General features: G+C 37.6%; 1 protein-coding gene across 7 annotated transcripts in view; it reads right to left on the minus strand.

Moving 5' to 3' along the window:
• Nucleotides 1-2,460: 2,460 nt before the first annotated feature.
• The window catches only part of RBBP8 (RB binding protein 8, endonuclease), a 78,064-nt gene continuing 66,874 nt past the window's right edge, over nucleotides 2,461-13,650 (minus strand). For all 7 annotated transcript variants that reach the window (XM_043507993.1, XM_043507991.1, XM_043507994.1 and 4 more), the window contains 3 exons: nucleotides 12,069-12,165; nucleotides 6,240-6,381; nucleotides 2,461-3,092 (listed from right to left, as the gene is read on the minus strand). In XM_043507993.1, the coding sequence (XP_043363928.1) occupies nucleotides 2,995-3,092; nucleotides 6,240-6,381; nucleotides 12,069-12,165 (337 nt within the window). In that variant the 3' untranslated portion in view covers nucleotides 2,461-2,994. The remainder of the gene's footprint in view (nucleotides 3,093-6,239; nucleotides 6,382-12,068; nucleotides 12,166-13,650) is intronic.

Genomic DNA, 13,650 nt, shown 5'->3' on the forward strand with positions numbered 1-13,650 from the left:
AAAGAGACAGAAATGAGAAATCGTTCTGGGTGGGGACAGGGTCAGTGGGAGTTAAGCCCTTTCCTGCTACACTCTTTTTTTAAACCATATTATTTCTATGCATGAAGGTTGAAGTAGAAAATAAAGCACACACCCCTTCACACTTTTTCCAGTTTTCTAGTTAATCCACAGCCATCCGGTTACTTTTTAATACACAAATCAGTACAGAATGGTGGACAAAGGTGTCCTGCAGAAGTACAAGCTAACTGGATGCATGGAAGGGAGAAGCCAAACTCTTTAGTACCCAGGCAAAACTTTCAAGATTGGGTTAAGACTACAGCATCAAGTCCTAAATGACAGGTTTCAGAGTAGCAGACGTGTTAGTCTGTATTCGCAAAAAGAAAAGGAGTACTTGTGGCACCTAAATGAGCTATTCTTATAATTGTTTCTGAGTGGCATCTATACTTGACATTTTCAGTTATTCGCTTCCCTCAATCTTTGTTGCTAATAGCATCCTTTAGGAAAACAAGTATTTGTTTACAAGTTCAAGTGTTGCCAATCCCTACTTTCTTAATCAAATTCATTTTAAACCATTAATGTGTTTGACATCTCAACTAATGTGTGTGGAGGTGATTGTCAGAGGACTAATTTGGCTGTAAAGAAGACACTCTAAAATTAAGAACCTAATTTAATAAACACTGAAGTACTACATTAGTGAGCAGTAAACAAGTATGATTGTGAAGATACCATTTACTCCTGAGGCCATTCTGTGCCAAAAAATTAAAAATTCTGCAAATTTTATTTGTCAAATGTGGAGGCTCCAGCCCGGCATTGGGGAGCAGGCCACCTGCTGCACAGAAGTGGGAGGTCACTGTACAGCTTCTCCCCACCCTGGGACCCAGATTCGGCAGTGAGGCTGCACCCAACCCTGACAGCACAAAAACTGGGCCAGCCCCAGGAATAACCATTATAGTGAAACAGCAGCAACTAAAGCTTTGTCACAATAGTTCATGGCTATAATGATCTGAGGAGGAACAACTAAACCAAGTAGTTCCAAAATAATTTAGTTTCAAGGTTTTGAAAGTTCACAATTTTCTAAAAAGGATAAAAAAAAGTGTTACAAAAGCAACATTTTAGATGTGGGCAATAGTACTCAAATTGCAGGATTTAAAGCAGGTATAGAACGTCCCAAATTTTGATGAAAATAAGAGAAAAACTAAAGCATACCCATTTTGGCCTCCAAATACTGCTTATTTAGGATTTAATTATATATCTGCAAATACTGAGAAAGTAAAACTTTGTTAGCGTGCAATAATTTTTAAATGTTTCAGAAAATGAGCCTGATTTTTTTTTTTAAAACACCAAAGGCCCCTTTAATACTGCCAGGTACGTGTAAAGAATTGGTGTAAATGAGATTTTGGCCCAATAACTCAGTTTGTCTCAATTTTTATAAATGTGTTTTTACAATTGTTTCAAGTTATTTATACTGTAAGATTTCCAGGGCAGGAACAGTGTCTTCCTATCTATATGTATAGTGCCTACTACAATGGGTGTCTAATCATGTTGTCTCTAACCATCCAAGAGCCCTTCTGAAACTAATTAGAAGCATACTCCACACTTACAGCTTCTGATGCAAAGATCTGAAAGCATTAAAAAAATATCTTCACAACACTGCTCTGAGGTAGGTATTAATTTTCTTCTGTAAAATGGAAATAAGTGACATGTCCCAGGCATAACATAGTACTTGCAAAATAGCTTTTAAATTGATAGATGATTGTGATTAGTGGTCATATATAAAAGCTGTTTTAGTAATTGTGTAAAAAATACCATTGGCTTTATATTCTTTTGCCTTTGTTATTCACACAAGTTGGATAAAAGTTTTTTTGAGTGGAAGGAATATTCTCTTATAGTGCTGTTTATAGGAGGTATTTTTAAACTCTCTCACTTTGGCATTGTACACATTCCAGAGGTTTAAATATTGCAGCTCTGTCATCTTAACGTTTCACAATACTACTTTCCACCTTTTAATTTAGTGTAGTACTGAGACAGTTGGACTATGGTGAGGTATCAACGTGTGCACTGTGTGTGCAACATAGAAATTTATAAGACTACATTAGAATACATGTCTTAAGAAGCCACTCAGTCTAGTGGATAGTGTTCAAGATCTTCAGGAGGAGTCTGGGCACAATACATTCAAATGGTATTGACCCTCTGCCCTCAATTCAGACATCCCTAGCGATATGTGAGACACAGTAACTTTGGGTACTACGAAGGAAAGGTATACAGATGACACTGAACTGAAATTTAAAAAAAAAAACCAAACAAACCCCAGCCATATAGCATAAGCTGGAGCAAAAAATTTTAAGATTCCAGCTTAAACCACTGAAATTGTGGGGAAGAAAGAACCATTTTGGTATGCATCAGTGGGACAAGAAATTATGATTGGGGATCTCTGCTGGAGAAAGTTTTGAGGTAGTGAAATCATTAATAAATACTACTTTGTTTATTGCAATTAGATATATCACAATTATTACAAAAAAGGGAATCCTTTAAGTTATCCAGTGCAAAATGGAAGCACCCCACCAGGTCCAGTCCTGCTCCCACTGAAATTTATAAGCAACATTTAGACTTAGAATGAGCATATAGAACTCCACTGAGTTCAAAGAAGTCACACCCACTTTACTTCAAGTTTGGATATGGTCCAATGGGCATTTAGCCATTGACTTCAATGGGAGGAAACGGGAGCAGACCTACTGTCTTAAAGGTGCAAAATTAAGACAAAACATATTAACACAAAATTAAACAAACATACATTAAATAGTAGTGTTTCCTGATACATACTTCAGATTTTCAAATGAACTTTCTAAGAGGGAAATGATTTACATATCTAATGAAATGATTTATCGTTTTGGAAAAATCCACAGTATTTTTATTTCAAGTTTATATTAACTATAAATATCTAATGACAGGAAAGAAAGACTTTCCCCACATTTATGTGCTTTGTTTCCCCATCATTTATGTCTTCTGTTCTTTGCCTTTTGGAGAAAACATCACATTGTAAGGCTGCCTTCTTTTTGGACGGTGACAGGGCGCAAGATCCTCTTTAATATAGCCTTAAAAGAATAAAAATAAAATCAGGGAAAAGATTTCAAAACAATCTGGTTAAGAGATGGTACAGTATAAAAGCAAAAGTAATATTCATTTAACAGACCACTAAATTTTGCCTACTACAAAGATTTTTGTTTAAAGTATTTTTCTCATTTTTGGAAACTAGTCTGATCCTGCCAGGGATCATTTAAAATGCCCTCAGCCAATGAAAAACATAATCCATTAAAAAATTAAAACATTTAGTTATATTGATTTACAGTAGTTTCCTAATAGCTAATACAGATTGAATATATTGAAGGTCTACTGAGAAATCAGGCTGTCAAATGTTCAACTATTTTGCAACTCATTACACATTTCACTATCCTCCCTAATAGAAGCTTTTATATTTTATTTTAATAAGTTATTTCTGTAAGATGTATAGAAATACTGCAAAATCTGAGTTATTTAACACAAGACATATTCGCCACATTCTAATTTATCAAATGCACTCAATACAACTTCTCTGGACACAATGTATCATACTTAACAGAACACAAGCCTCTAAAAAAAGGCTGCTGTCTCTGCTTTATTTTTGTGGATAAGTATAGGACTTCAGCCTTCATATTTGTCAACTTTGCTCTGTTCACAAGTACTAAATTCATTAAAATCAAGTTTATTGGTATATTCCTTCTTTGCAGCTGGTGAAATACTTTGTGTGACCCACAATTAAAATATACAATTTCACTTCAAGGGATTGCCAAGGACTAGCCATTTAAATAAGGGCATTCTGTTTTTGAACAACAATTGCAAATATCACATTATATATTGACTTAGCCCTTTATCCTTTTTAAGTAGCTTAATTAGCACTGCTGTTCATTGTTTGACAGTTTATTGCATAAGACCTTACACATTAAAACCTAAATTCCCTCTAAGCTGCGCAGCAGTGCAGAAGGCTATCAAGGGCCGTGCAGGCAGGGAGAGGTGCTTGTCCTCCGGCCCCAGCCTCGGAGCTGCTGCAGCCAGGAGAGAGAGAAGCTGCTCCCCCGGCCCCAAGCTGCTGCAGCGAGAGAGGGCTGCGGGGGGGAAGGAGAAGACCTCTTTCCTCATCACAGCCCTGGGGCAGCCTGCACCCCGAAACCCTCATCCCTGGCCCCACCGCAGAGCCTGCATCCCCAGCTGGAGCCCTCACCCCCCCTGCACCCCAACCTTCTTCCCCAACCCTGAGCCCCCTCCCACACTCCAACCCCTTGGCCCAACCCCCACCACACATCACCTCCATATTAGTGCACATAACAAAATTCATTCTGCACATGGATGTAAAAAATTAGAAGGAACACTGATCAAAACTCCATCTCTTCTGAGAGCAGGCTGAAGATCCCACAGCATTTTTTGACTAGGTATAGCCAGTCACTTAATTACACTTGTGGTTTGATGTTGAAAATATTCAAGCAAAGCTTAGTCAGTTAGTCAAAGACAGAGTAGTACAATATGAAAAGGAAACATACATACTGACAATCAGTCTTGCAGCGTTCACCTTACACAGAAGGTCTGCTTCAAAAGTATGCATTTTTGACTACAGTTGTTTACAAGTTAAAGGCTCTCTGTACAGCATCCAAGATTCAATCCACTAGTCTGTACCAGTTTTTTCGTCTCGTTTTTCTGTATTGTCCTCTTCTTCCTTATCTTTGTGTTGGATACCACATTCCAGGCACCAGGAGGTACCTCCATGGCCTACTAACTGTATCAGAACACACTATTCATACATCTTGTCTCTGACAGGTTTTGTATTTGCCTGTGCCAAGGAGCAGAGTTGTGCTGTTGTAAAGTGTTATGGGATATACTTTTGCATGAGTGAACAGAACTCTGGGAAAAGCCTAATACAATTGACATTGGTATAGTTTAGTATAAAATTACCCAATGTTCATACATGATATAATGTGTAATACATATTCATGTGATGTGCAGTATGCATAATATATGTTGGCTAACTTTCTACTTGGAAAAGATGGGGATTCAAGCAATTATCCCTGGCCAAGTTTTCCTGCAATCTAACTTAAAACCTTGGAGAACAGATAGCTCTGCATACCCCTATAATTAGTTACAATTTATTAACATTTAGAATGTATATGTACTGTTGTAATTAGATAATAAAGAGTTCAGAAATGCATGGAGCTCTTAATTTGGAATTTCAGTCCCTTTGAAGATATAGATGCAACCCCTTACAAAATGTACATGGTTTAAAGCCATTATCCCATTCAAGGGAATGGTGGGATTGTTTGGTATAATCAAAGTGAAAACTCTAGCACACGAACATCTTGTCAAACAAGTCTTTCAACTACTTCATGGTTTTCCACTCAAAATATCTAAGTAGTTGGATCCACTCTAAAGGCAAGCTGCCTGCAAAATCTGGTTTTAAGGCTAGAGCTTGCTAGAAAAGCATTTGAAACATGAAATATTTTGAAGCCCCATTACTCTAGAACAGTACAATAAAAAAAAAAAATCCACACGTTTTTAAACCAAACAGTAGATCTATGTGTTAGTAACTCATTATTGTGCCAGCCTACAATGGCTTCTTTAAAGCTATTTATACAAAGAAAGAATACTCTTTTGTGTAAAGAAAAGTCTTAAGAGCAGTTTGTGTTTTTCCAATAAACCAGGACATATGCATAAGAAAGAACAAACCACAAAGTTCAGAGGGCAACCACAGATAACTGTTGACAATGCAGCCATTTTATCATACATCCCCATTCACTGTGGTACCTAACAGAACTATGAAGACTTATCAATTCATCTTGTTATTTGAGGCCTTAAGTAACACAATGAACCAGATTTTCAACTCGGAAAATTCAGTTCAAGTCTAGCTCTAGGTTAGAAATAAATATGGTCTTAATTTAGTTCTGTGGGAATTCTTCCCATATCCTCCCACTCTATCCCAGTTCTTAGGAATTCTCTTTACATTCCCCCTTCCCAGTATCCCAGAAGCCATTGAACAAATGGCAACATTTACTCAGGACCTTAGCAGCTGGTGGTCAAATGGAATTTGACAGAGCTGTGTAGGGAACCTTTAATTATGAAATGAGCATCTTAGTGTTTTCAATACTTCAGTTTTCTCAGCATTAAATTTAAAAACAAAAACATACAAACCTTCCAACACAACATTTTTATATACTCACCTCTTTCCACACAAGTCTGAGTAGAAGGAAATCCAACCTCCCAGAAGTTTTCTGGTGTACTAGGAGGAATGTAGCGGAAGCGATGTCTTGAACAAGCAGCTAACTTCTTTTCTCTCTCCCCTTCTGGAATATCTGCATAATACTAAAAACAGAAATTGGAAAATATGTAATAGGTCATAAAAATGAACAATGATATATAAGAGGCAATTACGTTACTTGTATCACACTATCACTACTGATTATTGTGCTTAAATACATACACATTGGTGAGTCTGGCCAAAACTACAGATTTAGATTTGCATGTCCCTGACCTCAAGTGTTAGTTTGTTAACCTTGACTTATTACGTATTTCATCTTCATTACTATAACTTTAGAAATGCACCCTAAACAGGCAACTGTGTTAGTTTTATACATTGTAATATGAAACAAAAACAAACAAATACAAAACTCACACACATATGTAAATAGTCCTATTGACTGGTCTCATGTGTAAAATTAAGTGTGTACGTAAGTCTGCAGAATTGGGGCTTAAAACAGATTGGAATACATACAGAGACCAACAGAAGAATCAAAGTTAACCAATAAAAGTAGCAATATTCAGTTTAAAATAATTGAGTTTTCAGGTATAAATGAAACACACAGTCCACGGGCCAGATTCTTTGCTGTATCTAGCTCATGGTTGTTACAACGGAGAAGGGGAAAGCCGTAGGGGTCCCCGATTTACTACGCAACACAAGGCAAAAGTTAGAGCAGCTAAGAAGCTGGTCTAACCTATGCCAACTGACTATGATCCCTGATGAACTAGCTGGAGTACACTGTGATCTGGGGTTTCCTCTGCTCCCCTCCCCAGCAACTGTGCTACGGGCTACAGGGAGAGAGGCATAGCAGCTAGTTCTATGCCAGCTGGGAACTCCCCACTCACAGGAGAATCCCATGCAGGAGAATTATGGCGAGTTCTATTCATTTGTGCTGGCTGAACAACTCAAAAGAATTAGATCAGGGTGAAAATCTGCCCTACATACATTGAACCAGATTCTGCCTTCACTGACACTGGTGCAATGTCACAGGCTTCAAAAAGAACACAATATATTCCAGTACACCCTGAGTAATACAATAGTTATATATAACTTTTTAAAAAGTGTCTCATTTACATGGTTCAGTCATTTATTAGAGTGGCTTCAATGTGTATCATGAAAGGGAATAATTTTCATCCTTCTTCTAGTATTATAGACCATGCTTCTGGCCAAAAGCTTCTGCTAATGCAAGTCTGCAATTTAGACATTATAAAGTACTGCAGTATTTATGTATCCAGCATTGTCTTTCCAAAGCTTGAATTAATGATTTAATTCAATTAGCAATCCAACAGTCTTGTGCTATCCAAACTTTTATAGTTGGAGCTCATCAAAAGAATTAAAGTAATCGTGGCAAAATACTACAATGGTATGACCAAAGAGACAAAATCAAATTAAAAGCTTAGTCTAGGATGACCAGATGTCCTGATTTTATAGGGACAGTCTGGATTTTTGGGTCTTTTTCCTTATATAGGCTTCTATTACCCCCCACCCTGTCCCAATTTTTCACATTTGCTGTCTGGTCACCTTACCTTAGTCCAGCCAGGCAGAAAGTCATCTGAAGTAAGAGACATGAAAGAAATGGAATGCTCATCCAGTACAGGATTGCTTTTATTAATGGAGTACCCCAAATTTTTGTTTTGTTTTGTTTCCCATCTCCATCTAGTGCTAGTAAAATGCCACAGAAGGCCTGCATACTGGGAATGCTAAAGAATACTAGCAAACTAATTCTCTCAATATTTGGTGGAGAAACATAAAACAGTCAAAAACCAAAAAAGAAAGGATGTCAGCAGTGGTGGTGGTGTGGACAGCAAAACAACCACAGCATGGAGAGAGAGCTATTAATGAGAGATGAGACACAGTAATATGAAGAGAGGATTGATTCGATTGTACTGTTTCTGTAACATGGGGTAAGTGCAGGCCTGCCTGAGGCTGAGGTACTTTATATTAAAGTATTATATAAGATATAAAAGATATAAACGGCAGAGTTGGTGTTATCCAGCATTGATTTGACAAAAGAACAAAATTTGTTCTAAATATCACCATTAGTGCATGATTCTCATCATCTGGTGGCAAGTGGGCTTTCTGGGTCATCAAGGAAGCAAGAAGTCTTAAAGAGATTCAGTGTCCTTTAATGGGCTCTACCAAGACTGTCAGAGTTTCCCCTTTCTATCCTGCAAGACTCCTGGTTTGCTGGTTAGACAGAAGAGCTAGATCTGCAGATGTGATTAATTTAAAATTACTTTTTGCTTTGAACAGAGAGGTTTTGGCACAAAGTCTGCCAAGAGAGAAATCCTAAGCACTTAAACATCAGGAATCTACCTGTGTCTTATTCGCTCTATTGATGCAAAAAATGTTTGCCCCTCCCCTTCACATCCAGGCAAGATGTCCTATATGTGCTATAAAACTGTTTGTTAACTGGTATAACTATACACAAATTAGACATTGCTTATTTCCATTTGGAGAACACGTTGACATACTTTGAAACTACAGTACTATGCTTAGAAAGATAGATTAGAATTTCTTCCCCACCACACAAATCCACAAAAGAATTTTATCAGTATGTGTTTGAGATTATAGATAGGCTGATGAAAAGCAGAACAGCAAACAGGTAATGATTATTTTGTAGTCAGCTTTCAGTGGCCAATGTTAGAAAACATATCAGAAGAACTTTTTTTTTTTTTTTAAAGCAGACCAACTAAATTAACCAGAGATATTGTACAATGTCTGTTCAAAAAGAAAATCCACATCAGTCAATCAGATTAATTATAGCTAAATATTACTTAAGGATAATTAGAAATAGGTCTAAATCCTAAACTGTCCTAAAACAGTTTATTAGGAATTTTAAAACAGTATATTAATGACCTCATATTTTTCCTCTCTATCAGGCTTGTTGTAAAACAAAATTTTAGGCCTAAACTACTAAATTGTCTGAACTGCTGGGGAATGGAGTGAACCGGGATTAAAACAATTTAAAAGCTATAGTACTATTTTCTGGGGAAATTAAAAAACAAAAATCAACAATAACAAACTGAATTGTCATCATTTTGCAAGAACCAGAAAGTAAGGCTTTTAAATTTTATCTCCATTAGAACACCGGTGACAGGGGTGAATATTTGCCAAACAGCAGAAGAAAACATTGACAGATGCTTCTAAAGTGACAGGGTAGCTAAAGGATAGGGGAAAAAAAGTATAAACAAGCAGTCAGGGTCCTATTAAGGATGCCATTTCAAACACAAAATATGTATTTTCATCAAAAATTGTGTATATAGTCATCATGACCAAGAATGCAGTATCATCAAGGAAAAATATAACAGGGAGTTACCACTAACTTGCAAAAATTCTGTTTGGGAGCAGTCTTGTTGGAGTAGCTCTTACAGATATCTACAAATTGAGTAAAGATGAGAGAGCCAAAATCTGAGGTTAACATGTATTGTAGTGTTAGGTGCCAGAAACGGATATGGAAATGGCTTCTTATCTAATGAGGACTATGTTTTCAATACAGATTCTCCTTTGGAGCTCTGAATAGACCAAAGTATGCAGACAATTAAACAAGTGGTAGCTTCAGTTAAGAATTTTTTCAAATCCAGTCATTTTAGTGCAATGTTCTTGCCAAGCATTCCGTACAATCTTGGATAGTTTATACTAAAAAACAAAAAAACAAAAAACTTTCCTCAAAAATAATTAGAATAAAAACAGAATTCTAACTCTTGTACATTATGAAATAAAGTCTACAAATGTTTCCACAATGTTACTTGCCAAAATATAATGAGAACTGGGTTCGTTGGGAGGAAAAGTCCTGTAGCATGCAGAGACAGGAAATTAAAATTGTTAATGCATGGCTCTTGGCACAAGAAACAGAGCAGAGCTGCTTTTTTTAAATGTTCTGTTTTCATTCAAACCCTCTAGATTTCACATATTTTGGAACAGAGAATTTACTTTTACAGTCAGCTGTAAATAAAACTATTTGCATTAAAACCTCATTGTAGTGAAGGTTTTATCAAAGGGATTTTTCATGAACTTGTTTTGTTCAAGAACATACTAATAAGCCACATTACTCAGTTGGAGAAATTTAGCTATCTGTTGGACAGAATGAATGTTAAGAAAAATATTGGTTCTAAATAAGAGTGGAAATTAACCAATAAAACTCAATGGGAACTCTTTTATTAGCTCATTAATCCACACCTCAGACATGTTGTGAAGTATGATATTCTAGCTCAATATCTCCAGCAGATTGAAAAGTATATTAATGACCAAATGAAGCATAGTCTATTATATACATAAGATAAGGGTAACACATATATGTGTCTGAAAGCATTTCATTTACTTTAAAGGGAAGAAAAAAAATGTAAAAATGTCTTTACAATTTTTTTCTCTACCCTTTATATCAGTGGTTTGCAAACTTTTCCAGTTGCATCCCCCCTTACCATTAACAGAATCTGTCTACGCCCCACCCTTCCATTAGTGCACAGCCAAGGCTTCCTCAGCAGCGGACCTTGGGCTGAAGACAGAACTGGGGATAGCAGAGGAGCTGGGGCTAGAGGTAGAGCTGGGCTGGGGGCAGATCAGGGTGCAAAGTGGGACTGGAGGCAGAGCAGAACTGGGGGCTGAATAGGGTTGGGGCAGAGACAGTCTTGCGGCAGAGTGGGGCTGGAATTGTGGTGTTGCCTCCCTTGTAGGCTGGCCTGGCCCTGCTGCACGATCCCCTGAACATTCCTCTGTGCCCCCATGGGGGGGCACGCCCCACAGTTTGGGACCACTGCTTTACATTATACTTTATATTACACTTGTTTCTTAGTCTAAAAATTGGAGAGTTATACAACATTACACGTATAAGTTTTGGGCACTGCAGATATGAACCAGATATCACTAAGAGTCAGACTGCTGCTCTGACAGTCAATGTGCAAAACTATATTATAACAGTTGGTACTGACAAATCATATGTTATTTTCAAAATGACAACAAGCAGTTGCAGAGGGCTAAATTTTCAATCTGGTTTATAAAGGTATCTGCAATTTTGACAGGCAAGTTTTGTACGCATTTGTACATATACACACATGTGCAATTTTGTTTGAATACTTGTTCCTGTATATAAATTCAGAAAGAAAAAACAAAACATGAAGAAAATACCACGAAGTGCAGCTTAACATTACAATTCTATCTTGGACCCAATTCTGGATCTCTGAGCTTTAGCAGAAGTAGTGCTATCACACTCTTGCTAAGATACTGGTGGATCAACCATTCAATGGTTCTCAGACTTTTGTATTGGTGACCCCTTTCACACAGCAAGCCTGAGTGTGTGACCCCTGCCGTAGAAATTAAAAACACCTTTTTTATATTTAACATTCTTAAATGATGGAAGTGAACCAGAGTTTGGGGGTGGAGACTGATAGCTCGCGACCTCCCCCCAGTTTGAGAACCCCTGGGCTAGTTGATTTATTTTTGTTAAGTGAGGCCTCATTGACATGAGGATTTGCAATGCCTACTCCTTTTAGCAGATACAGGAAAGATAAGTAAGTAAATACCAATACTATCATTCCAAGATGTTGTTTTATCTAATTATTTTTCATTATTACAGTACCTAATTTTTATTATGGATCTCTACTGTGGCCAACAGCTTTAGTACAACTGACTTCTTTGCCACTTGATTTATCAGTACTCATGCGTCTATGCTTTTAATTTGAGAAGCATTTCAGGTCTCTGGTACCAAGCAAGTTAAAAGAATGCAAGACTGACCAAAACTTAGAGTTTTACTTACTATTTCACATTCCTTACAGGTATGGCCCAGCAATTTTCTTCTCTCTTCTCTCTTCCGAACAACCTCAATATGAGGAAAACCTAACACAGTATTTTTTCTGAAAAGCAAAAGGAAAGAGTCACTAGAGGCATGCCTACACTACTCTGCAGTGCAAACTACAGGATTTGTTAATTGCAGAGGGCACCACAATGTTGCACTCTGACTGCTCCCATTCAATTCTTTCAAACAGGACTGTGTTAATGCAACCCAGACACCTTTTAGCTCATGGCAGCAGCATCCACGTGGGGCAGTTCAGAGCGCAACATTCTGGTGCGCGCTGTGATTCACCCACCACACAGTCTGCACCGTAGCGCAGTGCAGACATAGCCTAGGTTTTCACTTGATAATGTATTTCCTTGGGAATTTAAGGTGTTTATTAACCCAATGAGGCAGACAGCAGCAAGGAAATAATAGGATTTCACAGTGCCAATCTAACAGATTATTTGAAAAAACCTCAGCTTCCTGACAACTGCCATATAAAAAGCTATCTTTCACATCTGAACATAAAGGAATAATTTGTAGCAAAAAGAAGTTGTAGCGTTTTTTTAAAGTAAGTTGTCTTACACGTATCTATGCCCCTATGTGAAAGAGGAACTGCTGAACATCTCATCTCTACTTAAAAACCTTGAATTGTACTAACTCATCACCTGCCCAACTTAAGGTTTCAGTTTTTTTAGTAAATGCTTCACGAGTGCCATGATGTTTCTACCTCTGTTTGAGGCAACAGTATGGGATTTTTCAACTTTGCATTTTCTTTTTAGCAAGACACAACATCAGTCTCTTTCTTCTGCAAAGTGAAAACAGGCTGGGTATAGAATAGATGTGTGAGCCAGACAATAAACTGCATGCTTAATGGTATTATGAAATAAAGACTAACAGGTATTGATGAAAACAGGAGATGAATGGAGAAAGGCACTAAGATATACAGTGGTCTGTTGAATGTTCCTTATTTAACGTCCACAGGAATTTCAAAAAGCTTGATTTAAAAAAAAAAAATATTGACACACTGAAAAAACCCTCACTTATAAGAAATCAGTATGTTTTTTGGCCTTGGAGGAGAATTGCATACAGGAGCTAGTCAGCGACTCCAGCAAGTAGCAACAGGAGCAGCCAAAGCAGGGACTTTTTTCAGCTTTGGAATTCCACTCAGAACTGTAGGAAGTTCTCGGACTCTCTCTTCCTTGAGTTTGTTTACTCAAACCCTACCTACTCTCCAGTCTCTTCACCTCAGCTTCACTCCATACCTGCCCCTCCTTACCTTCTTCTCCCCTGCCCTGCCCCCCCTTGCTCTCCTCCCCCCCCCTTTTTTTTTTTTCTTTCCATTTAGCTGATCTGTTCCTAAGTACCACTCCCTCACTGCCAGTCATGGAACGTACCTGATGTTTGCTACCATCAAATTGTTTAGTCTCCTTGTATGTTATATCCCTTCCCCAACCCTGTGTCTGTCTTGTCCATTTAGATTGTGAACATTTTGGGGCAGGAATCATCTACTACTCTATACATTTATATTGTGCCTACCATAACAGGGCCCCATTCTCAGCTG

Source organism: Dermochelys coriacea, chromosome 2, assembly GCF_009764565.3.
Source record: "Dermochelys coriacea isolate rDerCor1 chromosome 2, rDerCor1.pri.v4, whole genome shotgun sequence".
In the NCBI taxonomy this organism is placed as follows: domain Eukaryota; kingdom Metazoa; phylum Chordata; order Testudines; family Dermochelyidae; genus Dermochelys; species Dermochelys coriacea.